The following is a 26,164-nucleotide window of genomic DNA, read 5'->3' as shown; positions in this document are numbered from 1 at the left end:
TCTTTTGATCGACTCAATCTTTCTCTGGCACTTGAGTTCTGATTGGCTGAAGGACTTAGAGGGGAAAAAAAAACTTTAATTAAGTAGATAATCTCTTCTTTGGGAGTTTGGCAGCTCCATTTCACCTCCCCTTAACTCTGTTTGGGATCGCTTACACACCAAGGAAGTTGAGGTTTGAGGAGAATTCCATCCCACTACCACTGAGGAGAATACTTCCCCATCTTGTCTGTCTCCCAAGATTTCAGAATTTTCTATCCTTGTTACTACAGAGGATTATGTTTCTTATGAAGCCTTCTGTGTGCATCTTTCTTTTCACCTGTGTCCTCCAACTCAGCCACACCTGGTAAGTAACCTGGACTCCTTCCTACCTGGAACTGGGAATAGGTAAATGTATGTACTATAAGGGAGAGAGCCCATTTTCACTTCCAGAAATGTGGGAGGCCTTGGGATCTCTCCTAGGAAAAACCGCTCAATGGAGTAGGGCTCTTTCTAAATTTATGACTGATTTCAGTAAATCTTTAGGACTCGACCAATAAAGGGATGGATTAAAAGATGGGGGGTTCCTATTTTTATAAATTGCCATACCACAAATATTCTAAGTGGTTTTTGGGGAAATGGACAATAGCTCTTTGTACCAAATCCTGATGTAGCCCGGTGGAGAAGAGGAAGGTAGTTCAAAGCCAGTGCTACTGTGTGTTGAATCTGATCTTTCAGGTGAAGGCTGGAGGCAAAATTCAGTGGGATCTTATTCTGCACTTTCTGATTTAACTTTAATTTTTTTCAGAATATTCTAAATAACCGCTAATATCATCACATCCTAGAGATTAAAAATTAACTTGAGCTAGTGAGTTGGTATTGGGTTAACAAACATGCTTGAAATAAAATATTTTTGAAATCTGAACTTTCTACAAATTGAGTTTGTTCAATTTACAAATATTTCTAAATTGCTCAGAAAACAAGATAATGTGTGTGAAAGTGTTTTGCAAATTATAAACCACTGCACAAATGATAGCTGACATTATCATCATTTTCATTTAGCTCTTGGAAACCACATAAAGTATCTATACATGAAATGTTAATAAGTATGAAATAATGTAGAGATGTAAGACCTGGGAAATGCACATTGCTATTTGGGTATTTGGAGTTTCTCCCCAATTAAGATGTAAGCTCAGTTTCTCTCTTTATCATTTCTCATTGTGACCATCTATTTACCCAAGATATGAATGCAATTGCTACAAAACTGTCGAGGAAGCAAGAATAGGAATCTGTTTGCTGAAATCAGCATCCTGTGCTAATTGAGAGTGTTTTCTTATCATAAATGAGTATAGCCATCTGTATTAGAGAGTTGATAAGAAGTATGCCAAATTAACACAATGATCTGCAAGTTAAGGCAATAATTTACAACAATTGAACCACCAAATAATTGGTCAATTTTTAATTGGCATTTTAATTAAATATTTCGTGTTCAAACATAAACTCTCTTCTTTCCTGCTCATGGGAACAAAAAGACAAAAGGGAGAGGAGACTATTTCAGAGCATTTCTACTGATGTTCATGGTATTCTTCAGCTGATTCAGTATCAGCAAAAGAGAAACACGAGATTCCTTTCCCCAGTCACCAGGGCAGTGTGGAGAATTGTTCTATAAAAAATACCTTTACTGTGGGTTCCTTCCCTGGGGAGGGGGTCATGTTCATTTCATTCCGATACTGACACAGCCACACTGAAAGGTGGCTGGGTTGCTTGTCTGTCCAAATTCAGTGTCTGCATTCAAAAAGAAAAGAGAAAAAAGAGATGTGAATGAAAGTTCTAATTTAAAAACAGGGTTTAAGAGCCCCTTCTCGCTTTGCCTGACTTTGAGGAGAAAAATGTACAAATCTCCTGTATAACGTAATTAGATTTTAACTGCTTTTCCCCAATAAGCCCCAATTTGAATTAAACATTTGTACTTTGCCAAGAGTCTGGTTTTGGTAGCATTTGAAAAGCGATTTTTAAATTTAGCATTAAATCTTGATTATTCTGATAATGGCACTATCAGGGTTTTGCATAAGGTCATCTTCCCCTCTGTGCCATGCAGAGAAATTTGACCAACCGCAGCCTTTCAGATGTTTCTCTTAATACTTCATTATCAACCTTTTATGTAAGGACCTCAAAAGCGTTTAACAAATAGAGAACCACAATTTCTGCTTGGTTGTTCAATTGTAGGCTTGCCTGAAATTACTCTCTAAAAGAGTCCATCAACAGAAATTCCTGAGTTTGAAAAGGAGAGAATAAAGATGACATTCACTTATAATATGTAATTTTACTAGGTATCTCAATGCCAAATAATTGGGGGGAGAAAAGCATTCTTCACAGTTTCTTCTAGTTGGGACACTTCTGAAGAGAATTATCCTATAGCAACTTGAGAAAAATCTTTCCTTTGAATTTGTTTTTCTTAATCCTAATGGCTTCAAAAAAAGAGAATGGGAACGCATCATACAGCCGAGCAGATGGCGGTGATGGTTACGATGGTGGCCAGAGATGAACCAATTTGACTTTCCACTTCCAATACTCACTCATCTGGAACGAACGGGCCTTGAACATGTTTTTCCTTAACTGTTGCCTTCATTTTGCTCCAAATGATGTCTTAGAATGATACTGGGTCTTGTCCGGTTCTCATTCTCTCTGCTCAACTCAATCACCAAATCAGAAAGATGCACTGGGAGGCAGAGATTAACTACGGCTCTGCTCTCATCCTTTAACAGACATCACTACCTCCACTTCTTTCTAAAGGATTTAAACAGGGTCAGTTTCTTTGCATAGAGCAAGAATTTATTGCAAGTCTTTGGGTTTTAAGGCAGCTTTTGAAATACATCATCCCCTGGTTCTCCACATTTATATTTTAGAGTAATCTTTCTATGGCTCTTGAAATTTCATCTTATAATTATATGCAGAACCCCTAATTAGCAAGGGCTTCAGTTATTGTAGGGGGAGTGTCTTTGAATCCATGTTCTCATCAAGCATCATCTAAAGCTAAAATTATTGTTCTGCACATACATGTGCTACCATTTTTCAAATGTATATTATGAACAATAAAACACACATTCATTTAAAAATGGTTGAATTCATGGTAGCTTGTGGTCATGTTAAGTTTTTGTTGAGTTTTCCCCACCAATAGATGCAAAAACAACAAGTGCAATCAAGCGAGGATCCACTCAACTTTGTCACATTAGAAAGGAATTCTCATCCTCGCAGAGGGATCTCTAAAGTTAGGAAAATAAAAAGTAAGATAAAAGAAATTGTTTTGGAATCTGAAAAATAACATGCCAATATAACAGATTCACAAACCTAATGGCTTCCTTGGTCAATTAAAAAAAGTTCATAGTCCATTAAAAAAAGGTTGGGATTCATAGGGTAACTCTGAGCAGGATTAGGTTAGCAGCTGCACTGTAGGAAGTCCTTCCACTGGCTTGAGTCACGATCAGAGCAGTTTAATTCCCTGTTTTGTCATTGATTTCCTCAATAACTTGAGCCCTGCATTTTTCCTTTCAGAGTCTGTATATCCTCTGCCATGAATACTACTACTACTAATTATTAGTATTTACAAGGGCTATGAGGTCCTGAGAAAAGACACTTCATTATAACTTTTCTTATAGAACCAGTTTGTATAAGCGATGAGGAGGATGCTCCCCGGTGAATCTTCATCTTTTTGTGTGTGGATGATAATAAAACACAAAGAAGGATCTCCTCTAATTGTTATAATATAGAGATAAATGGGGTATTAAAAAGGGACCAGAAGAAAAGGCGTTTCAAGCCATCCCTCTCTCCTTCATGGAAAGAGTTTACCTTTTTATCTTTTTCCCAGCTGGGACAATTGGTTTAATGCTCTCCTATAATGGGTAATGCTAGTCTCTCTTGGGACTATTAATAAAATCCCCTTTTCCTGGGCTCCATTTACTCTTTTCTATTTCCATTAGAAAGGCAGAGGAGAATTCACAGGGCTTAGAGAGAGGTCAATACAATTTTTCTTAGGATAAACCCTCATTGTTCAGAAAGTAGATTTTTCTTCCTAGGTAAAAGTTCAGGCTGGGTTAACAGTTGGGGGAAATTCTGAGCTTGGGTCACATAAATAACATTCCCCATTGCCTCCCATTTGAAATATACCTATACTCCGAGGGCCTCTTGAAAGAAACTACCATCCACTCTAGACAGACTCTCCAGTCCCATTACAAGCCAAACTTTTATGGTTTGTTTTTCTCAATCTTTATTGTAGGCCCTTGTTATTGATCATATCATTTCTCTGTATGCTTCTTAGGTCAGAGATTTCTCCAGGCCAAGAGAAATCAGACCATAAGGGGATCATTTAAATTCACCATTATCTGACCAGTCCAAATTTACTTTTCTTAATAGGTTGTTTTCCCAACTTCAGCATCCTCCGGTACCAGCACATGATGAGGCTATGTTCCAGTAATCTCAATAAGATCCTATAAGTTGACTAATAGTTCAGCATTTCTATCAGCTCCACAAACAAAATTCTTATGTTTTCCAGGCCAAGCTTAAACCGTCCTACATAAGGAAGAACTTTCCCTTCATTCAGAACTGTAATTCTCTTATATGTGCAACTAGATATGGACAATTGTATTTTTTAAATAAAATTTTAAACAATAACAAAAAAAAAAAACCCCTGTAATTCTCTTTTGCTGCCATAAATCTCAGTCCTTTCCCTTTACTCATGCTCTTCAGGTTCACCATGTCAGACACTTAAGGTTCCATTCCATACCAATATCCAGGGTAATAAATAGTGAACCAATAGATTGGCCATATTATCCTGTCTGGCATTTCTTCATGTTAATCCAAGGTGTCTGGTGGAGCCAAGACTGCATAGATTATTGCTTCAGGAGCATTCTATTGTTTAATTTTATATTATGGCAAATTTGTTTTTTTTACAAAGATGGACAGAACAGCATGTATAAGGAACCCCCATCACTCAGCTTCCACAGTTATCAACCCCTGGCTAGTCTTGCTTCATCTATACTTTCTGTAGCATTTTCAACTGCATGTCTTTCTCTTGGTTTAAATCTTTCTGATACTATCCTGGTTCAAAATAGGGAGAAGAGAATAGGAAAAGGAATCTCCTAGAGTCCTATCTGGAGCCAGTCATTAGAGTAAATCTTGGGGAATATCATACGGGTATGCCTGCCTTTGGGGAAAAAAATCGAGAATACAAATTAGCAAAGAGAGAAAATTTATTCAAATACTTATTTCAGTTTCTTTCTGTTTGAGCTGTGACTGGTTAGCAAAAGCAATAGAAAGAGATGGTTGGGTTGGATGGGGAGAGAATATTTTTACCATCCATTGGATTTTTTTCCATTAAGTAGTAAAAATGGCACCAAAGTGCCAAAGTCTGTCAATTTTCCTACCTTAAACTGTTAACCTGGTTGTTTCATAGGATAATTTTTAGAGTTACCACATACACCTACCTTCTTGATCCTGAAATAAATTGGTATTGTATCCACCAGCCCAATTGAGAACATGAATATTTTCTAAAGTCTATACTACAGGGACCAGGGTAACAAGATCAAAAAACAAAACAAAATTCTCTGCCTCCATAACGATCCTGGAAGAGGTTCCTGCAATCCCAGGCTTTCTGGCAACAGTGGTTTGAGCTGTTCCTTAGCAGCTTTCACTTAGAGACCAGGGAACAGATTATGAGCACAGCTTATTCCCAGTTAGAGTCCTCATTTAAATGCTAAGTGCTGAAGTGCTTTTCTGTAGCTCAGTGTTTCTCAGCAGAATTTGCCACAATACATACAGAAGGAAGGAAACGAGGACGAGGAAAGACAGCCTATTGCTCTATATAATATCCTGGAATACAAATGACCCTTCAGTTTCAGAGGAAGAGATTATCCCTTGAAACATTGTGATTTGCTTGGGAAGGAATCTGCCTGAAGTCTCAGACTTTTGCAGACCCATGATACACAGTTGTCCTGTGGGCTATTATATGGTCTTTGCCAGTAATTATTTGGCAAGGACTGGATTTGAGATAATGTGAGATTTTAATATAAATTTTAACATAAGGACTACTACTAAAACTAATGCACCTGTTTAACTTTTTCTTTTAGCCAATTTGTTTACAAGCCTTTTTTCCCCCTTATTTTAGGGCACTGCATTATAATATAGAAAGTTCACATTTATAAAAAAATATTGAGAATTATTTATAGAGCTGAATTCCTTTGAAGAAAGAGATATAGTTTAAATCTGTGAAATAGATATGGGGATATGACCAAAAGCTACATAGTCCTTAATTTTTCCTTTAATACTCTTCACTTGGCCTCAACTTCACTGTAGTCGTTTCTTTCTCCCTTTCCTTTCAATGCCATACTCCTTCAATGAGTCTACACTAGTGGCTTTCATTTCATATCTGTTCACTCGCTGCAATCTGGCTTCTGTTCCATTGCCCTACTGAAATGGATCTCTCCATTGACATCACCTTTGCTCCCTCTTGACAAATTTTTAAGTAGGAGGAAACTTGTGTTTGAAATTCTGAATATTTCTCTTCCCCCTTTTTTTTTAGATTTTTTAAAAAAATTTTTCCTTCTTCTCCCCAAAGCCCCCCAGTACATAGTTGTATATTTCAGTTGTGCGTCCTTCTAGTTGTGGCATGTGGGATGCCGCCTCAGCGTGGCCTGATGAGTGGTGCTAGGTCCGTGCCTGGGATCTGAACCTGTGAAACCCTGGGCTGCTGCAGCAGTGCGTGTGAACTTAACCACTTGGCCACGGGCCGGCCCCTTCTTGCCCCTTTAAGACTTCAGATATATCTTGTGTCTTCTACTTCCTAATCCCTTCCCCTAGCTAACTAGGAAAGAGCCTGATTTCAATTATTTATACTTTACAATGGGTACGAATTAGTCACGCTGTTCACGCTTGAAAAAAAATTGCAGTTTAAACTTAACTCTCTCTAATTGTACAGTGAGTTGTTCGTAGCTTAAATATCCTTGGGGATTGTCAGAGAGGGGTAATGAAGAACGCTTTTTGACCAATGAGATATTATTTCACAGTCATTAGCAAGACCCGCCTCCTAGGTAACTGTGTGCATGTATGCATGTCTGAGTGTGTGTGCTGGTGCGCGTGTGTTCTGTGGGTCAGATGTTGTGAAGGATAGAGTGAATCATAGGAAACTTGCTCAGAAAGAGCTGTCTTTGGGCTCTCCCCAGCCCAAGGCATCTTGGGAGTTCTATGAGGTGAAAAGCTGGCTGTCAGACATTCATCCTAAAAGAAAGGTGCTTCACTGGAGCACCTTATAGCTACAGATCCAGGCAGCTCCCCTACGCTGGGCCCTCCCCTTAACCTTTTCCCCTTTTCCCCCTGTATTCTCTGCCAAATTGCCAGATGGAGAGCTGCATCTACATTCATTCACTGCCACTTCTCCTTTCCCCTGGTCATCACCTCAAATTATTGTAATCAGATGATCTCTCCTAAAGTAGGCCAACCAGAGCTTCATGACCCAGAGATTTTTAAGGACCTTGAGAGACAAGACTAAAGGGTAGGGAAATGCCAAACCAGTTATTCAGACTCATGGGGAAAGTGAAGGGAGGCAGAACAAAGGAGGGTATCAAAGGGCATTGAGATGGAAGTCCTGGGCATTGAGAGGGAAACACCAAATTCTGGAGATTCATATTCAGAATCTTTGCTTTTTAATAATATATGTGGGTAAGGGAAAAGGGAATCCTAACTTAAACCTAAGCTACATCAACCGCTGGGATTAAATGCATCAGGGCACATTTGGCAAACTAATGAGGTTTGCCTGCAAGAAGCTTGCTGCTTGAGACTAATTCCTTCCTGGGAAGGAACTCTCATACTGATGGGAGAGGGAGTCTAGCACACAAACCTGGCCTAGTAACAAGGTCCTGGTCATGCAAAGGGAGAAGCAGGCCTGAAGATAGCATGGTGCTTGGAACTCCCGGTCCTGGTCCCATCTGCACCACAGGCTATGTGGAATCAGGCATGTGTTCTCCCCATGGCTGTTAAACTGCTAACTACACAGTGTGATGGACTACAGACTGCCTCATGGGCTACGCTAGTTTGCAGAACGCCCCCAAATGGGGAAAAATGGTTGAAACGAATTGGATGGTGGCTTAAGTCACTCGTCCACAATTAAATGTAGCCGCCAGAGAATGGGAACTTGAAATTTCCTGTGAACTTCCTAAGGTAGTAAAATAAAGTAACTTTCTTCAAATGGTATCAAGTGAAGAGGGGCTTTGAACATCAGACTGTATGGATCTATAGATAATAAATGTTAGGTAAGAAAAGACAAACAAACAAAAGAAACTTGGAGACTTTCCAAGAGCTAAGAGAGAAGCTGTGGCATTTGTATTTGGGTTGAACCAGTCCTTCCCCTCCTGTCCCAGCTCCCTGGGAAAAATTTTTGCTGGTGATCAGGCTGATTATGGAATAGACAATTCAGGAGGCTATAGAGCCCACAAGAGAAGCTGCATAATGCTGAAAGGTGTGGGGTTTGAGGAGCTGTAGTGCCCTAGATCAAAGAATTTTGAATTGTGGTTGTATTATGGCCACGTTATAGCCACCAAGGTGTTTCAGGTTAGAAAGTCTCTAGACCAGAGAAGCAATGGAAAATGATAGAAAGTGCACAGCGCTCTGCTCTAGCAGTTACCTACAGCCTCAAAACTACTGAAGCATCTGTATCTGCGGATAGTGGTTTAACAAGAGTTGACAAGATATTTCATAATGAAGAGACTGTCAAGGACTTAGACACACGTTAAAAGGAAGGGGAAAGAACTTGTAAATGTTGATATTAGAGGAGCTGTGGCAGAAGGTAGTCAAGACAGGATAAAAGGACACAATTTGGATAACCAGCCTAGATGAGAGCAAGTAACAGCGGAAGCCACTTATAGTAAAACATTATTGTGAGAGCTCAGAACGAAGGATGGCGGGGGAGAGAGAGAGAGAGATAGCTGACTGGTCTCCCAAATTCTTACTGTTGGTACATTAACTTGGGAGAAGCATGAGATGGCATTAGAAGCTTATAGTAAAAAGTATAGATCAATGAACAAGTTCAAGACTCGCTTCAGGGTTGACAACATGAGTGTGGAGGCAGCCTAAGAATATAAAATAATAGCTGTGGCGGTAAAGACTTCCGTAAGTGGAAGGAGTTAGTGTATTTCCTAGAGGGCACATGGCCCCTGGACAAAGACTCAGAATCCTTGCAGACATATTCGCTGCCCCCCCCCCCAAATATTTTATTCCTGGTATGAGAAAGGTAGGCATAAACAGATCAGCTGCAATTGCCAGGAAAACACTACAACACCAAGAAAAACTGCAGCAAGGAAAGAGATCTGTGACTGTAATGCTCAGTGCAGTCAGAGACCCAGCCCCTCAAGCCGACTAGTGAGAGCTTTGAGATCTACCCAAACCAGAAGGTGCCCCATCCAGATACAAAAGAAGGGAATGTCCACCAATGTGTTACTGCTGCAGTTGGAGCAGCAATTTTCCAGAAGATTAAAGCAATAATTTGAGTCTTATTATTATTACTTAGGTATTAGATGCTTGTAGGCACTTCCCTGTCCTCCCTCTGAACCAGTGTTTCTCGAAGTGGCCTCTGAGGATCATCTGCAAAACAACCATCTCAGGAGTGTGTGCACGCAGAACCCTACCAGCCATTTCCCCATCACCACTGTTCAGCAAGAATCTCTGGAACTTAGGCCCAGGAACCTTCACGTTTAATAAACTCCCCAGAGGATTCTCATGCACTCTATGCGATAATACATTTGGATTAGTTTTCAACTGCCTACACTGAAGTCTATTCTCCAAATCTCCAGAACTCCAGATTATGTATGTATATAGGCAAGTAGCATTTTATTTTTATATAATTATATAGATTTGCAGAAGGTTGCAAAGAAATGTACAAGGATATCCCATGCACCCTTTCCACAGTCTGCCCCAGTGTTAACATCTTACAACTACAGTACAACATCCATAAAGCTTATTCAGTTTTACATACACTATAGTTTGCATTCCACTGTCGTAGACCGATGGAACACCTCCAAAAGAACGCCAAGGCAAGACAGACACAAGGAGACAGGAGGTAGGGCAAAATTCCAGTCTGGCCCACGCCAGAAACCATGGCAACCTGACAGTTAAAGGGCGTTGGTGGAGTGCGGTTGTTGCTCACGCCCTCCGCCACGGGCACTCACGGTAAGGCCAGGGGCAGATCTGGGGAGATGCTCTCACCAAAGTCATCCTCTTCACGCATCTGGGGACAGGGGCAGGGCTAGAGCTTCAGTGAGAGACTTACTGAGGAATTATCCTGCTTCTCCGGCCAGCCCCTAGTCCTCATGTATTTGCTTTTGAGCCAGTGGAAACTGCCAGCTCCCAAGGAAGTAAACAGTCTTCCCTAAAATCAGAAAGTGCACTGGCACTTACTCTTCAGAGTCATTATGGTGGTGGAAGAGGTCCAGGGTGGATGAATCAATAACAGCCAGTGTGCCAAGGCCCAGTACACCGCTCTTGGGTGGGCAAAGGCACTTTTAGTGTGAGGTTCCTAAAGGCTGAGGCCAGGAAAGCTATCAACAGAACACCGGAGAGACTCTAGTTAATACTTTTAAATCACCCTTTTCTTTGCAAGGACGGTACCCTTTGAAAGGACCACCTTTTGAAGGGGCTCCAGGCTGGGCCCGCCACCTGGATTCAGCATATATGAGCAGGTCAGGAGAATTAGCAAGGCTGCAGACCCCAGAAGTTTACCTAAATGAGTGACTGTGGGGCCTTCCCAGGAGAGCCTTACTCTAAAAGAAGGGAACTGAGAGGCTCCAGCAACGAAGCTTGTTTCTGGAATTTGCTAGCAAGCCTCTCGGTTCCAGCCCATGGAGGAGCTTGGAGTGTGACTAGGAGTGGGTGTTACAAGCGAAAACTGGGAGAACTATTTTACTAAAGCCCTATAAGACCTTGTACACAAATGGCAGTTTTGATACCCAAGTGGAAAAGTAAAACACTAAAAGGGGTCAAAAGACATTTCCCCCTATATTAAAAAAATTAATAAACTTTTTTTAGAGAAGTTTTAGATTTACGGAAAACTTGAGCAGAAAGTACAGAGTTCCCATATATCCCCCCCATCCCCCTGCACAGTTTCCCCCATGATTAGGTGGCACATTTGTTCATCCCTACTTTTTTATGCATTGAATCCAGTGTGAGCAGCAACAATCCCCCAAAAATGTGGCTGGGGGTGTGATGGCACTCAGACAAAGCAGAGCCCATGCCTGGCACTCAGGTGCTGGGTGGACAGGGAAGCAGAAGGGAGGGCTAGGGCAACGGAAGAATAGAAAAGCAGCAGAGACAATGAGAGAGTTAACTGAGCTTCATCGTGAATGTGCGCAAAACATCACTGAGACCTTCAAGAAATCCTTCTCAAGAACTTCTTGGGGATCAGGAGTCCTGGATTAGCAGATGGGAATGAAAGAAAGAGAAATATGGCCTGCAGAAAGGCAAAGCAGTGAAGGAGTACATGCTCCAGAATCGGACTGACTAGCTTCCAACCCTGGCTTACTACTTGGCCAGCTGTGTGATGCTGGCTAACCACTCTATGTTTCAGTTTCTGTGTCTGTAAAAAGGAAGACATATAAGTGTGACAATTATATGAGCTTCAAACATTTAAAGCACTTAAAATAGTATTTTGTGCGCAAAGAATAAGCACTCAATAAATAGTGCAGTACCTAACCCATAAGGTTGTTAAGAAACTTGAATATGATGATACAGGTAAAGCAGTCAGCAGTGTTCCTGACACACTCAATGAACGTTAGCTATTATTGCGTGATAAAAATTAAATGGTATATGGTGTCAGTAGACGTAGTGGAAGACAAACGAAAGGGAAGAGGCAACTATAACCTTTTTATTTGGCAGTGTAAAAGCGAAACTAACTGCAGTTATTTATGTAAATTGTTCACCACTTGTGCCTAATGACTATGAAGCACAATGACAATTATACACAGCATTAATGTGTCAGATTGACTTTGCTAAAAGTTTTGATTATGACACCAACCTCTGCGTACGTATGCTCAGTGGTCATTGTCTGTTGCTCTTGCAGGATGGTCATCTGCTAACGTAGCGTGGTCATCTGCTCACTGTTAGAAAATTAGTGGCAGCACTGGTTTACCCCAGACTTCCTTCTCATATCCCCCAAATCTTTTTTCAGTCCTTATTATCCTTAAATATTCTGCTGCATCTGATGATTCTTCCATTCGTTTCTCAAAACTCTTTAATTCAATGCGTTCTTATACAGTACTTACTAAGTTCAAGGTACCGTCTTACGAGCTGGAGGAGATACAAAGATGATTAAGGCAGACCCTACTTACAGTAAAGCATAAGGGAATAAAGAAAAACTTTAATATTAGGTAGCAAAAAGTAGCTGTGAGGCTTTAAGAAGTGCTGGTTGTGGCTTTTGAACCAGATACTTATTGAAGAATAAATAAGATGTTTACATAATAGCTTTGTTGAGACACAATTCACATACTATAACACCCTTTTAAAGTACAAATCAATGGTTTTTAGTATATTCACAAACTTGTGCAACCCTCACCACAATCAATTTTAGAACATTTTCATCTCCCGGAAAAGAAGCCCCACATCCATTAGTAGTCACTTCCCATCCCCGCTTCCCTCAGCCCCTGGCAACCACTAATGTACTTTCAGTTTGTATGGAATTGCCTATTCTGGACATTTTATATAAACAGAATCATACACTTATGGCTCTTTGTTTCTGGCTTCTTTCCCTTGGAATGATGTTTTCAAGGATCATCCCCGTTGTAGCACATATCAGTACTCCATTCCTTTTTATGGCCAAATGATATTCCATTGTACGAATATACCACATTTTATATATCCACTTATCAGTTGCTAGACATTTGAGTTGCTTGTACCTTTTGGCTCTTATGGATAATGGTGCTATGAACATTCATGTGCAAGTTTTTGTTGGACTTGTTTTTAATTCTCTTGAGTCTACACCTAGGAGTGGAATTACTGGGTCATATGGTAACTCCACGTTTGACCTTTTGAGGAATTGCCAGAATATTCTCCAAAGTAGTGGTACCATTTTACAATGCCACCAGAAATGTATGAAGGTTCTGATTTCTCCACATCCTTGCCAATACTTGTTATTGTCTGTCTTTTTTTATTTTAGCTTAGTGGGTGTGAATTCTTTTTGCATTTCCCTGATGACTAACAATGTTGAGCATCTTATTATTTGTATATCTTCTTTGGAGAAATGTCTATTCAGATCCTTTGTCCATTTTTTAATTGAGTTATTTGCCTTTTTATTGTTTAGTTGTAAGTACTCTTTATATATCCTGGATAAAAGTGTTTAACCAGATATACAATTTGCAAATATTTTCTCCCATTCTGCAGGTTGTCTTTTTACTTACTTTCTTTTCTTTTCTTTTCTTTCTTTTTTTTTTTTTTTTGCTGAGGAAGATTTGCTCTGAGCTAACATCTATGCCAATCTTCCTCTATTTTTTAGTATGTGGGCCACCAGCACAGCATGGCCACTAACAGAGCCCAGGAACTGAACTCAGGCCACTGAAGCAGAATGCACTGAACTTAACCACTAGGCCACCGGGGCTGGACCCTCTTTTTACTTTTTATTGTTTTTCTTTTGTTTTTTTTGAGGAAGATTAGCTCTGAGCTAACCTCTGCTGCCAATCCTCCTCTTTTTGCTGAGGAAGACTGGCCCTGAGCTAACATCCATGCCCATTTTCCTCTACTTTGTATGTGGGATGCCTACCACAGCATGGCTTGCCAAGTGGTGCCATGTCCTCACCCGGGATCTGAACCAGTGAACCTCATGCCACTGAAGTAGAACATGCGAACTTAACTGCTGTGCCACTGGGCCGGCCCTCTTTTTACTTTCTTAATAGTGCTTTGTTGTTGTTGTTGTGCTTTTTCTCCCCCAATCTCCCCAGTACATAGTTGTATATTTTAGTTGTGGGTCCTTCTAGTTGTGGCATGTGGGATGCCGCCTCTACATGGCCTGACAAGCAGTGCCATGTCCACGCCCAGGATCTGAACCAGCGAAACCCTGGGCTGCCAAAGCAGAGCATGCGAGTTCAACCACTCAGCCACGAGGCCGGCCCCTTAATAGTGCTTTATGAAGCACAAAAGTTTTTAACTTTATTGAAGTCCAATTGATCATTGTTTTCTTTAGTCACTTGTGCTTTTGGTATCATATCTACAAAAACCATTGCCTGACCTCAGGTCATGAAAATTTATACTTACATATTCTTCTAAGGGTTTTATAGTTTTAGCTCTTACATTTAGGTCTATGATTAGTTTTTAGTTAATTTTTGTATATGGTGTGATGTATGGGTCCAACTTCATTCTTTTGCATGTGTATATCCGGTTGTTCCAGCACAATTGGTTGAAAATACTAAGAATAGGCAAGATTTAACACTACAGCATGAGCAAAGACATGGAGGCATGAACTTATGGATGCCCAGGAATAGCAACTGGTTCAGCTTTACTAGAGGATTGAACAAGGAGGGATATTTCACTGGAAATGAGGTTGGAAAGGTACGTAGGGTCGGATTATGGAGTGCCGTGGGTGGCAAGAGTTGGAGAACTATGAAAGATTCTTGAGCAGAATGATATCAGAATCAGGCTTTCAGAAGATTGACCTAGCTGCAGACTATACACTGGATTGGAGTGGGGTAAAAACTATAAGTAGAGAGGTCAGTTAGTGGAGTATCTACAGTGGTCTAGGTCAGAGGCCACAACTAAGGCTATGACAGTGAGAGAGAAAAGAGGGAACTATTATTTGGGAAATATGATAGAACTAAAACACACACAGATCTTAAATACTTATTGGATGGTGAGAGTGGATTGGAAGAGATTTGGAGAAATAGTGGTTCCATTAACGAAAAAACAGTAAAGTCAGAAGTGGCTAGTTTGGCAGGGAAGATGTTAGCTTTTAAACATACTGTCTTTACAATTTGAAACATTCCCAGTAGAGAAGTCCAGCATTCATTTGGAAACAGGGCTCTGGATCTCAAAATGGAAGTCAGGGCTGGAGGTAAAGATTTGGGAGACATTGCATGACCATGGTAGTTGACACCATGGGCATGAATGAGGGGTCCTCTCCTATTCCCTTCTCTCTCTAGATGGCAGCTTCTTCTGTGTTTCCTCAGATGATTCTTCTTCCTACTCCCATCTCTAAATGTGAGTTCCTTCATTCTTTCATTCAACAAATAAATACTCGTTATTTTAAATGCTTACTATCCGCAGACACTGTTCAAGGCCCTGGTAATACCTTGTGAACAAAAACAAAAACGAAATCTGCCTTTAATGAAGCTTACAGTCTAGTGGGAGGAGGGAAACAGTAAACAAAGAAAGATGTAAAACATAGATTTAGATGATAAAGTGCCATGGGGAAAAATGAAGCAAAGAAAGGGGATGGGGAGAGTTGCAATTTAAGATAGTATGATCATGGAAAGCCTCAAGGAGAATAACACATTTGATTAGAAGGCCCAAGGCAGGTGAAGGAACACACTATGTGGACATCTGAGTAAAAAGCGTTCTAGGCAGAGAGAACCACAAGCACAATGGCCTGGAGGCTGGAGGGTGCCTGATGTGTTGGAGATACAACAAGGAGATCATGTGCCTGGAGCAGAGCAAGCGAGGGAAGAATAGTAGATCAGGCCACAGGCATAACTGGGAGCAAGACTGTGTAGGATCTTATAAACCATGATAGGAACTTGGTTTCTACTGTATGTGAGATAGGAAACCACTAGAGGATTTTGAGCAGAGAGTGGCAAAATTTGATTTATATTTTAAAGAGATCAATGTTTAAAGGGACCAATCATTTTGAGAATAGAATGTGGGAGAATAAGGGTGGAAGCAAGGAGATCAGTTAGTAGGCTTTACCAATAATCCAAGCGAGAGACAATGGCAGCTTGAACCAGGGTGACAGCAGTGAGGGTGTTGAGAACTGGTTAGAGTTCGGATATATTTTGAGCTGAAGCTGGCAGGATTTGATGACAGATTGAATACAAGATGTGAAAGAAAGAAAGGAGTCAAAGATGACTCCAAGATTTTTGTCTGACAACTAGAAGGATGAACTGTCCTTTGCTTAGACAGGGAAGACTAGAGAAGGAACAGATTTGGGATGGTGGCAGCAGAGATCAAGAGTTCAGTTTTGGGGGCCAGGGCTGTGGCTAAGTGGTTAAAGTTCTGTGCACTCTGCTTTGGCAGCTAGGTTTGCGGGTTCGGATCCTGGGTGCAGACCAACTCCAGTCATCAGCCATGTTGTGGTGGCAACCCACATACAAAGTAGAGGACTGGCACAGATGTTAGCTCAGGGCTAATCTTCCTCAAGCAAAAAACAAAAACCAGGAGGATTGGCAATGGATATTAGCTCAGGGCAAAACTTCCTCACAAAACAAGAGTTCATTTTTGGATGTATTAAGTTTGAGATACCTATTAAACATTGAAGTGGACATGTCAAGAATATAGTTGGATGGGGCCAGCTCCGTGGCCAAGTGCTTAAATTTGTGTGCTCCGCTTTGGCGGCCCAGGGTTTTGCTGGTTTGCATCCTGGGTGCAGACCTAGCACCACTTGTCAGGTCATGCTGAGGTGGCGTCCCACAGAGCAGAGCCAGAGGACCTATAACTAGAACATACAACTATGCACTGGGGGGCTTTAGGGAGAAGAAGAAGAAGAAGAAGAAGGAAGAAAAGATTGGCAACAGACGTTAGCTCAGGTGCCAAACTTAAAAAAAAAAAGAATATAGTTGGATATATTCTTGTCTGGAGTTCAAGAGAAGGTCTGAGAGGCTGGGCTGGTGGCATAGTGGTAAGTTCACAAGCTCCCCTTCGGCGGCCTGGGGTTCGCCGGTTCAGATCTGGGCATGGACATAAGCACCGCTCATCAAGCCATGCTGCGGCAGGCATCCCACATATAAAACAGAGGAAGATGGGCATGGATGTGAGCTCAGGGCTAATTTTCCAAAAATAAAAGTTCTGAGAACAGTTGGGAGGGTTCGGGAAGGCATAAACCCTTTGAATGATGCCCAATCTGGATAGTATCATCGGCAACTGTACATACGGGGAATGGGAAGCTTGTACCTCTGTCTAGGAGTAGGCTGATTGTACCATGTTCTATAGTGTTCCCTCCATCTGCTAAACAAACTTTATATCTTCCACTGTTTGTTAGCATCTTTCCTTCAATCATATAACTGTCCCTAGGTGATACCCACACAAACACTTAAATTTCTTTCTCTATGGCTCTCTTCCCAACTTCTAACATCACATGCTTACTATACTTTCTGTAATATATATTATATTTTACCCCCCAAAAGGAAATCTTGCCATCGTCTCATTAATCAAAAACTAGATCCTCCTCCCTTGGTGCTCACCATAAGGACACACAGTCTTTTCTTGATACTGGATATTTTGGATGTGAGTAAGCCAGCCATAATGGTTCAAATATGTCTGCAAACAACTCAAGGGGTTAACAACACAAGTCAATTTGTGGGAATCTTGTCCAAATAAGGCCTACAGTCATGTCCCATGGCAGGTGCTCAATTAAATCTGATTGATTAATCAATGGGCTAGATCAACATATCATACAAAGCTTTACATATTGTAGGATCTTTGAGGAAAGAAGACTCCTTTAGTATCTCTGCCTATCCCTCTCTGTGACTCTAACTTAGTATCCTCTCCCAGGAAGTCTCTTCGCCCAGGCTCCTGGCACAGCTTTCTCCCTTATCTGCCCCTCAATTTTTGTTGTGTTGCTTTGTTTTATTTCCTGATACTGCCGGGCTTGTGGAATGGGAACCAGCCTCTGTCTGGCCTGGTAACGTCCAAAAGTCTTTGAAAGTTATTCATAACTTAAAGATTGCCCTTCTGAGCCAGAGCAAAATCAGGCTCTTTTCTCTCAGGCAAAGGGCCTGGCCAACTCCTCTGACACCAGTCTTCGAGGATCAGAAATTCATCTCCAAACCCATAATGGATTTGGCAATTGTGAATTCATTTAAATGATTTTGAACATATTTTTGTGCTTTTTTGGTACTACCATCCCCAAGAGAGCTGGGCTTTCTATTTGCCTTAATTGTGCCTGCGAAGCTTTAAAAAGTAGGCCCTAGTTTTCTGTAGTCTTTTACGATTTTCTAAAATTCTATTTCATTTCTTTCCTAATCTTTTTCATCTTTTCTCATTCAGCAGCCTCCCAGTTTTTTAATAGTGTTTTTCAAAAACTACCCACACTTTAGGTGTTGTGTGTGTTTTGTATGAAGAGTGTCAACCAAGCTCTTTTGGCCTCTGACAAGAGACTGAACTTTCTCAGTCTATTTCATTTGCAACCCATTTTCTGATGATGGCCAGCATCTTACTGGCCTTTAGAATTTCAGGGTACACTAACTTTCATGGAAGAATACATAATGATTTCCATGTTACTTTCTTCCATTATAATCAAGAAAAGAAAGATAAAATAGGTAACATATTTGGATTAATATCCAAATGCCTATACTGAAGTCCATTCACGAAATCTCTGGCATTCCAGATTATGTATATATGTATGTAACATTTTATTTTAACATAATCATAGATTTTCAAAAGATTGCAAAGAAATGTTCAGGGAAGTCCCATGCACCCTTTTCCCAGTATCCCCCAGTGTTAACATCTTACAACTACAGTACAAGATCCACGAGGCTTATTCAGACTTCAGCAGTTTTACACTCACTTGTGTGTGTGTGTACATATGTGTAAAGCTCAATGCGATTTTGCTACATGTAGAGCTTTGCATAACCACACCACAATCAAGACACTTAACTCTATAATCAAAAGACTCTCTGGTGATTTATAGCCACACCCATCCCTCATCTCTAACCCTTTGCAACCACAAATCTATTCTCCAACTCTGTAATTACATATTTCACAATGTTACATAGATGAAATCATTTTGAGATTGGCTTTGATCACTCAGTACAATCTCCCTGAGGTTCATCCAAGTTGCTGCATGTCTCAATAGTTCGTTTCTTTTTATTGCTGAGTGGCACTCCATGGGATGGATGTACCAGTTTTTTTAACCACTCACCCTTTGAAGGACATTTGGGAAGTTTCCAATTTTGGGTTATTATGAATAAAGTTGCTCCAAGTATCTGAGTACAAATTCCTGAGTAAAAATAAGTCTTCATTTCTCTGGGATAAACGCCCAAGGGTGGAACTGCTAAGTTGTATGGCAAGTCCATTTTTAGTTTTGAAAGGAACAGCCAAACTATTTTCTAGAGTCAGACTGTTTATTTTTGGAATTTAGTGATGACTCAATGCCTAGAAAGATATTCCACTGTTTACCTCTTCCTGATTAGAGAACTATCCTTCTCAGAGTCCTGTGGAGTCAGAAGGATCTAGATTCAAATCCTGCTTCAATCACTCATTAGCTGGGTGAGCTTGTATAATATATAGAACTGTTTTGAGTCTCAGATTCCCTATTTTAAAAATAGGGATAATAATGCCCCACATAGCAAGGATTAACAAGAGCAACATGTGAAATATTGAGACTGGAGCGTCTGGTACACGGTAGAGGGTTAATGCTATCTCTCTTCCCACCCCATGGCAAAATAATGATCAAGCATTACTCCCAACATTTTGGTATTTGAAGTTTTAAAAATCCAAAGAAAGCATAATACTAGCTCCTTTTGTGCATATTCTTTTTTACTAAATAAATTATCTTTAATAGATTCCATATGTATAATTTTTTTTTGGCAAAACCATTTTTGCTTTCTTCCTATCAATTGTCTTTGCTGAAGTAATCCTTACAACCCTTGAAATGAGCTGGTGTGTGTCCATAATGCTCTGTGGTTTTTCTCTCTTCTAGGTCAGTGAACAATTTCCTGATGACTGGTCCAAAGGTGAGAAAAAAATTTCTTTGATTTATTTGGATGTCATTAATCTTAGTTTCTTGACTGAAGACTATACATGTCAAGTTCTTTTCATTATATCCACATATTTTATTATGCAGTATATTTTATAGACAGAAAAACTGTGGCACAGAGAGGGTTAGACACTCCCGAAGCCACACAGCAAACTAGTATCAGAGCCAAGACAAGAACTCAGGAATATTGATTTTAAATTTATGGCCAGAATTTCCAGAGCCTGAAAAGTCCACAGCCTTTCACAGTCTCACATGCTTCTCAGTGCAGTGGTGGGATGCAGTGTTTCATTTTTACAGTGCTGGCATTGTACCGCATGATCTCTAAGGACATTTTCAGCCCCAAAATGTTCTTTTCTAAGATAGTAATGGGATGAGAACAACTGAAAATTCACGAATTATGTAATTTGGGCTCATTCTGGAGAGGCAGAATAGTATAGTGAATAAAGACTAGTGAGGTCCAGCAGTCTGGTAAAACTGAATTTCATTCCTGTTCGTACCGTTTGCTAGCTGTGGGACCTTGGGCAAATTGCTTTACTTCTCCTCAGGTTCCAATCTATAAAATGGTACCTATTTCACAAGGTTAGTTGTGATGCTAAATGAGACAGCATATTTAAACTGCCTATTCTGTCATTGTTTTGGAGGGATGGGAGAGTGGACAGGAGGAGAGGGGTTTGGACACTTTAGGGCAAATGCCTCCCAAGGTCAGCAGCTGTGAGTCTGAATTTGAGCCCCGTGTCCCTGCAGGCTTACCTGATCTACTCCAGCAGTGTGGCAGCTGGTGCCCAGAGTGGTATTGAAGAATGCAAGTACCAGTTCGCCTGGGACCGCTGGAACTGCCCTGAGAGAGCCCTGCAGCTATCCAGCCATGGCGGCCTTCGCAGTGGTAAGGAAAGCCTCGGCCACAGCTCCCTGGACCCCCTGGCCACAGGTTAGAGCCCCACTCTCCAGGGATGGCCCCCTGCCTCCTCTACACCCTTATTCCTCACCTGGTCTCTATTCTCAGGTCATCTCGCTCTCTGGGATCTTCTCTGTTCCTTCTCCAGCTCCTCTTTCCTACCTATAGAGGTTTTTCTTTCTTCCTCAACACTCTCACTACTCCACAAATGGACCTTACCTCACCCCCATCCAATACCATCCTTGGTCTCCCAGTTGGCTGAAGGATTCTTCACAATATGAATAACATCAGGAAGTAGGTACGGGTCATAATTCTTCGTGCCTCTTAGCTCCTTCCTTCAGCAGGTTCAGCTGAGAGATACAGGACAAGTGGGAACTGACTTGGAGATCAGATTCCCTTGGAGAAGATCAAGAGTGGCCATGCTGGAAATGCAAGAGCTACCAATCAGGGGCTCTTTTCAGGACTGCCTGGAGCATGCCTCTTAGACTTCAATGTTCCAGGAGGAAGTGGGGAGGGGTTCTTTACAACCTGGCCTTCAGATTCGTCTCTTCCCCCATTTCTTCCTTAGGCTCTTTCCCACCTAAATCCTTTACAACCATGTATGTCAACAATAATCTAGCCACCTGCTCATAAAATGTGTGACCTGAATAGATGGGAGGAGAGAGGAGTAGGGCTGAGACCAGGGCTGGAGCAGACCCTGGAAAAGAGTAAGGTCCATTATAAAGGTGGGGAGATAGGATGGAGCTGGGAAAAGAGGGCATAATGATTGTATTAAAGGAAAGTAGCAGGATTAGTATTTCTTTGGGCTACAACCCCTCCCTCTAACTCACCCAATTCTTGCTTCCTGCCAGCTAATCGGGAGACAGCATTTGTACATGCCATCAGTTCTGCTGGTGTCATGTACACTCTGACCAGAAACTGCAGCCTTGGGGATTTTGACAACTGTGGCTGTGATGACTCCCGCAACGGACAACTAGGTGAGTAGTAATATTAGAGGTGGGTAGGGCAGGCCAGTAAAATTCACTTAAGGAATAAAAAGTTTGGTGGGTAGATTGGTGGGATGAAGAAGAGTTGTATTCTTCGAAATCTGAGGGAAATGAAGGTGAACCACTTTAAGCCCAATCGTGTCTACAGTGACAAACCAGGCTAAATGTAGCTTGGGGCTCTGCTTCTCTGATTGAGTGGTTTCTCTAATTTAAACACAATAATGATAAGGGAACCACACCCTGCAGATTCAGTCCTGTTACTCTCTCCGACACAGGGGGGCACGTCCTTCCCTGTTGCCTATCCCTGTCTCCTTTCCACTCTTTGCCTCCACTGTTCTTCTAAATCCTCTCTGCCCTGCAACTCACCTTCCAACTTCGTTGTTCATTATTTCAATTGCACCTTTCTCTCTGTGTCAATGCTTGCGTTTTCCTCATCTTTTTCGTGCCATTTCGTCCCTTCCGGACGTCAAACGGTGGCCAGGCACGTGCACACACTGCCCAAAGGCAAACACTGTACGTAGAGGGGCGCGCCGGCGCCTTTCGGGGAATCCACTCGGCAACTACTTACGTCATGGAGTTCTGAACAGGCGATTGGCTGAGGCTGGAAGCGGGAGCGCAAAGGTGGCAAAAAGAAATCTAGGCTGAAACTAACCTGAAGACAAGGCTCTTAACCCTTCTCCATCCCAGATCCCCCAAACCCAATTAGAAACAGCAGCCCAGGAGGCTCCGCGCTCGCCTGCTCAATGACCTTCCTCCCCCTGCACTTTTCCAGGGGGCCAAGGCTGGCTGTGGGGGGGCTGCAGTGACAACGTGGGCTTCGGAGAGGCAATATCCAAGCAGTTCGTGGATGCCCTGGAGACAGGACAGGATGCCCGGGCAGCCATGAACCTGCACAACAACGAGGCTGGCCGCAAGGTGAGTCCTGCAGCCCCTGGGGTTAGGCAGTTGGCTCCATTCACTACCAGCCCTAAACGCAGACAGCTCTTCAGTTCATTCAACAGGTTGGAAAAACGAGGTACCAAGCGAGCTGGCCTTGTAGACTAGCTAGGCGCCTCGCAACCTCCCGCTCCAGGCCGACTCCCCACGCACATAGTCCCTAGCCCGCTCACTTCTAGCTCTCTCTCCAGGCTGTGAAGGGCACCATGAAACGCACGTGTAAGTGCCACGGCGTGTCTGGCAGCTGCACCACACAGACCTGCTGGCTGCAGCTGCCCGAGTTCCGCGAGGTGGGCGCGCACCTGAAGGAGAAGTACCATGCAGCTCTCAAGGTGGACCTGCTGCAGGGCGCTGGCAACAGCGCGGCCGGCCGCGGCGCTATAGCCGACACCTTCCGCTCCATCTCCACGCGGGAGCTGGTGCACTTGGAGGACTCCCCGGACTACTGCCTGGAGAACAAAACGCTAGGACTGCTGGGCACCGAAGGCCGAGAGTGCCTGCGGCGCGGGCGGGCCCTGGGCCGCTGGGAGCGCCGCAGCTGCCGCCGGCTGTGCGGGGACTGCGGGCTGGCGGTGGAGGAACGTCGCGCCGAGACCGTGTCCAGCTGCAACTGCAAGTTCCACTGGTGCTGCGCTGTCCGCTGCGAGCAGTGCCGCCGGCGGGTCACCAAGTACTTCTGTAGCCGCGCGGAGCGGCCGCGGGGGGGCGCGGCGCACAAACCCGGGAGAACACCCTAAGGGGCTCCTCTCCCCTCTCCTTTCCCCATTTGTCCTTGACTTCCTTTAGAGATCCCAGTAATAGGGGAACCTAGGGAATGGGGGCCTCGCATTCCCAAGCCCAGGGATCCCGAGAGGGAGAGACGCTGCAATCCCTCCGGAGTTTGCCACTTTCCAACATCTTCCCCCAATTCCTCTGCGCTCTCCAGCTCGGTCTGAATCGTCCTTACAACCCACACTTAGGTCTGAGAACTCTCTGTTCTTTGATTAAGAGCTTTGATCTTCCTCGGACTAGGTTGGAAATAGGCGTTCCTCCTCCCTGTCCTAGCTGCCATGACGCCTGACCTAGCCTATGGAGCCTAAGGAACTGGAAGAACCCTTCTCAGTTAACGCAGGGCCGGGGAAAGCCACGGCAAGCCTCGGCTTCTCTCTTTTGCCTATTTTCTTGCCCAGCCCCCATTTTCTGTGGCCAGCTCTCTACCACAGCTGCATCTTCCATCTGAAAAGCCCCTCCTGTGCTTCTGATTCTGCTAACTATTGGCATGGACTTCCCAGGAATCTCTAATGCTTTCTCTCCCCTTCTCCTTTCCCTCTTTCCCTGAAGAGAAACTGCGAGAAAACAGACCCAGGAAAAAGCATGTCTTTGAGGGTTGGTTCCTAGAGGCAGGGGTTGAAGATGGAGCCAGTGGGAACACTAGAGTGCTGACTTGCTGAAAACTCATGGTGCTACTCATCCTTGGGATACCTTGTTTCTAATGGACTTTACCAGTGGGGCAATGGCCTTCCTAGACAATCACCCCAGGTGCTCCAGACACATAGCCACAATGTTGAAAACTATGGAAGGGCAGATTACCAGTCGCTTTCTATCCTTTAAAGTAGCCTTCTCCCTGTTCCTAACCTGTTTCCTCCTAGCAACTAATTTTACCTCTTTTCCTTCCCCAAGGGTCACTGTTCCTCTGAGTCAGACTGAGCTAAATAAAGCCAATTTCCCATTCAGACCCTGGTTTCCCCTCCAAAGGCAGGTCAGAAGGAAGGAGAGGCTGGAACCCTTCCTTTTCACTGACCTGGTTCTCAAACAGGCAGACTTCAGGGCACTGGATACTTTGCCTTCAGTTAGTAAACTTCCTACAATGAAACTGTTGCTAATAGGAGGTTCAGCACCTTGAACTTTAATTTATTGCAGTCCCTGTGACATGTGCCTTTTCCCCTCAAGGTACTCAATGTATTCTTGAGGACATAGGGGAGGGCAGGTGGAAGATAACGACCTCTAGGCCCGCTCTTCCCTCCCACGTTGCCAGGATACCCTCCTCCATGCAGCCTCACTTCTCCGTTGGCCTGAGTAGTTAGCTTGACCTGACTGAGGCTAATCTGCCAAGGATTGGTAAATCACCCACATAAATCTTCCATTCAGTAGCCAAGAGCTTGTACTTATGGGCCATGAGCCTTCTGCTCCTCCTCTCAGAGAGAAGCAGAGTGGTAGGGACTTGATGATGAAATCGGGCTCTGGGAAAGGAAGAGCCAAGGCCTGACGGACACTCTGTAGCCCCACGAGTTTCTCAGGCAGCTCCCTTCCCCTAGGCCAGCCCTGGGTCGGGCAGCTCTTCTGGAGTAGAAGGTCAAATGCTAGACAACCTCATCTCAGCTCTCCCAGAGTAGGCAAGAGCACGGAGGAGTATGGCTCCAAGTAGGTAACAGGGGCTGAGGCTCTAGGGGCTGACCTGTGAGAGTTGAAGGGCTCCCATATTCCAAAGGGAACAGTGGCCAGGTTGGACCCCAAACCACTGGCCTCATCCGTACACATCTTCTGGTCCTACTAACGCTTACTGAGGAGAGAGGATCCCCTTCCTTCCCTACAGGGGACACACTTCCCCTGAGGGTCTCCTAGTGCCTCATTTCCAGCTCTGTCAGCAAAAGGCCTTTTGATCCTTCCCTCAGCTTTGATCCGGGTCTCCTGAATCTCCCAACTTGCCCTTCTTCCCTAATCAAACAGCAGCATATGTTAACCTGGCTGTCCCACTTGCCAGAATTACTTGATAGTGTACAGTAAGAAAATCTGGCAAGGCAAGAAAATATAAAAGTACAATGTTGTAAAGGAAAGCTGCATTCTCCAGGAGGTCTCTCAGCATAAACGTAGGAGAACTATTCTGCTTCATGTTTGATAACTCCAATCAGCACTCAAAACGTCATGCTGCCAGAAAGTTCTTTCAAAGGTTTGTTTTGTATTCCCAAATGGATATGATTGATATCAGATTCGAGTTCTATAAAGAAAACATTACTGAGCTATCTTAGATCTGTATTGCTTTTTCCCCGCTCTTGCATTATCCATTCATTCATTCAACAAACACTGGAGTGGAAACAGACTGGTGAACGACACACAGACTTCCGGTGTTCATGGAGTTTAGGTTCTTTCTTATACTCAGTCTTCAGTGCTGTGCTCCCCTTTACAAGTGTGGACAACTCCAGAGTGGCTGCTTGGGAAGACATCTTCGAGGTCAGCTAGTCAAATCTTTTGTTTTACAGATTTAACTTATGCTGAGAAAGATGTCTGGCTTGTTCCACCAACTAGTAAGTTACTGTGGGGTGAGTACTGGAACCCAAGCCGCTTCCCTCCTCTTGTGTGTTCTTTAGGAGCCCATCTGTCTCAACAAGAGGACAGAAACAGGGAGGTCCTGAGAAGTGACAAGGACACTAGTTGGGCGGGGGTGGGGGGGTGCAAAACACTGTC

The 26,164-nt window shown here is 43.0% G+C and overlaps 1 protein-coding gene and 1 long non-coding RNA gene across 3 annotated transcripts in view; one reads left to right on the top strand and one right to left on the bottom strand.

Moving 5' to 3' along the window:
• Positions 1 to 22,388, bottom strand: part of LOC138915694 (uncharacterized) — a 53,756-nt gene extending 31,368 nt beyond the window's left edge. Inside the window, exons 1-3 of one of the 2 annotated variants that reach the window (XR_011421811.1) lie at positions 22,154 to 22,278; positions 12,029 to 12,300; positions 1,653 to 1,761 (exon numbers count right to left, since the gene is read on the bottom strand). This is a non-coding gene — a long non-coding RNA (uncharacterized lncRNA). Of the gene's footprint in view, positions 1 to 1,652; positions 1,762 to 12,028; positions 12,301 to 22,153 lie in introns of both variants that reach the window. The other variant, XR_011421814.1, reaches the window with a different exon arrangement.
• Positions 142 to 25,722, top strand: WNT8B (Wnt family member 8B). The gene is made up of 6 exons (XM_005602561.3): positions 142 to 343; positions 19,850 to 19,883; positions 20,651 to 20,789; positions 21,653 to 21,778; positions 22,560 to 22,702; positions 22,915 to 25,722. The coding sequence occupies exons 1-6, from the start codon at positions 276 to 278 to the stop codon at positions 23,458 to 23,460; spliced, it is 1,056 nt and encodes a 351-aa protein (XP_005602618.1). The 5' UTR covers positions 142 to 275; the 3' UTR covers positions 23,461 to 25,722.
• Positions 25,723 to 26,164: the final 442 nt, after the last annotated feature.

The sequence above is a fragment of the Equus caballus genome, chromosome 1 (assembly GCF_041296265.1).
Source record: "Equus caballus isolate H_3958 breed thoroughbred chromosome 1, TB-T2T, whole genome shotgun sequence".
NCBI classification, from domain to species: Eukaryota; Metazoa; Chordata; class Mammalia; order Perissodactyla; family Equidae; genus Equus; species Equus caballus.
Note: the sequence above shows the minus strand (reverse complement) of the source record. Positions and strands in the feature narration are given on the sequence as shown.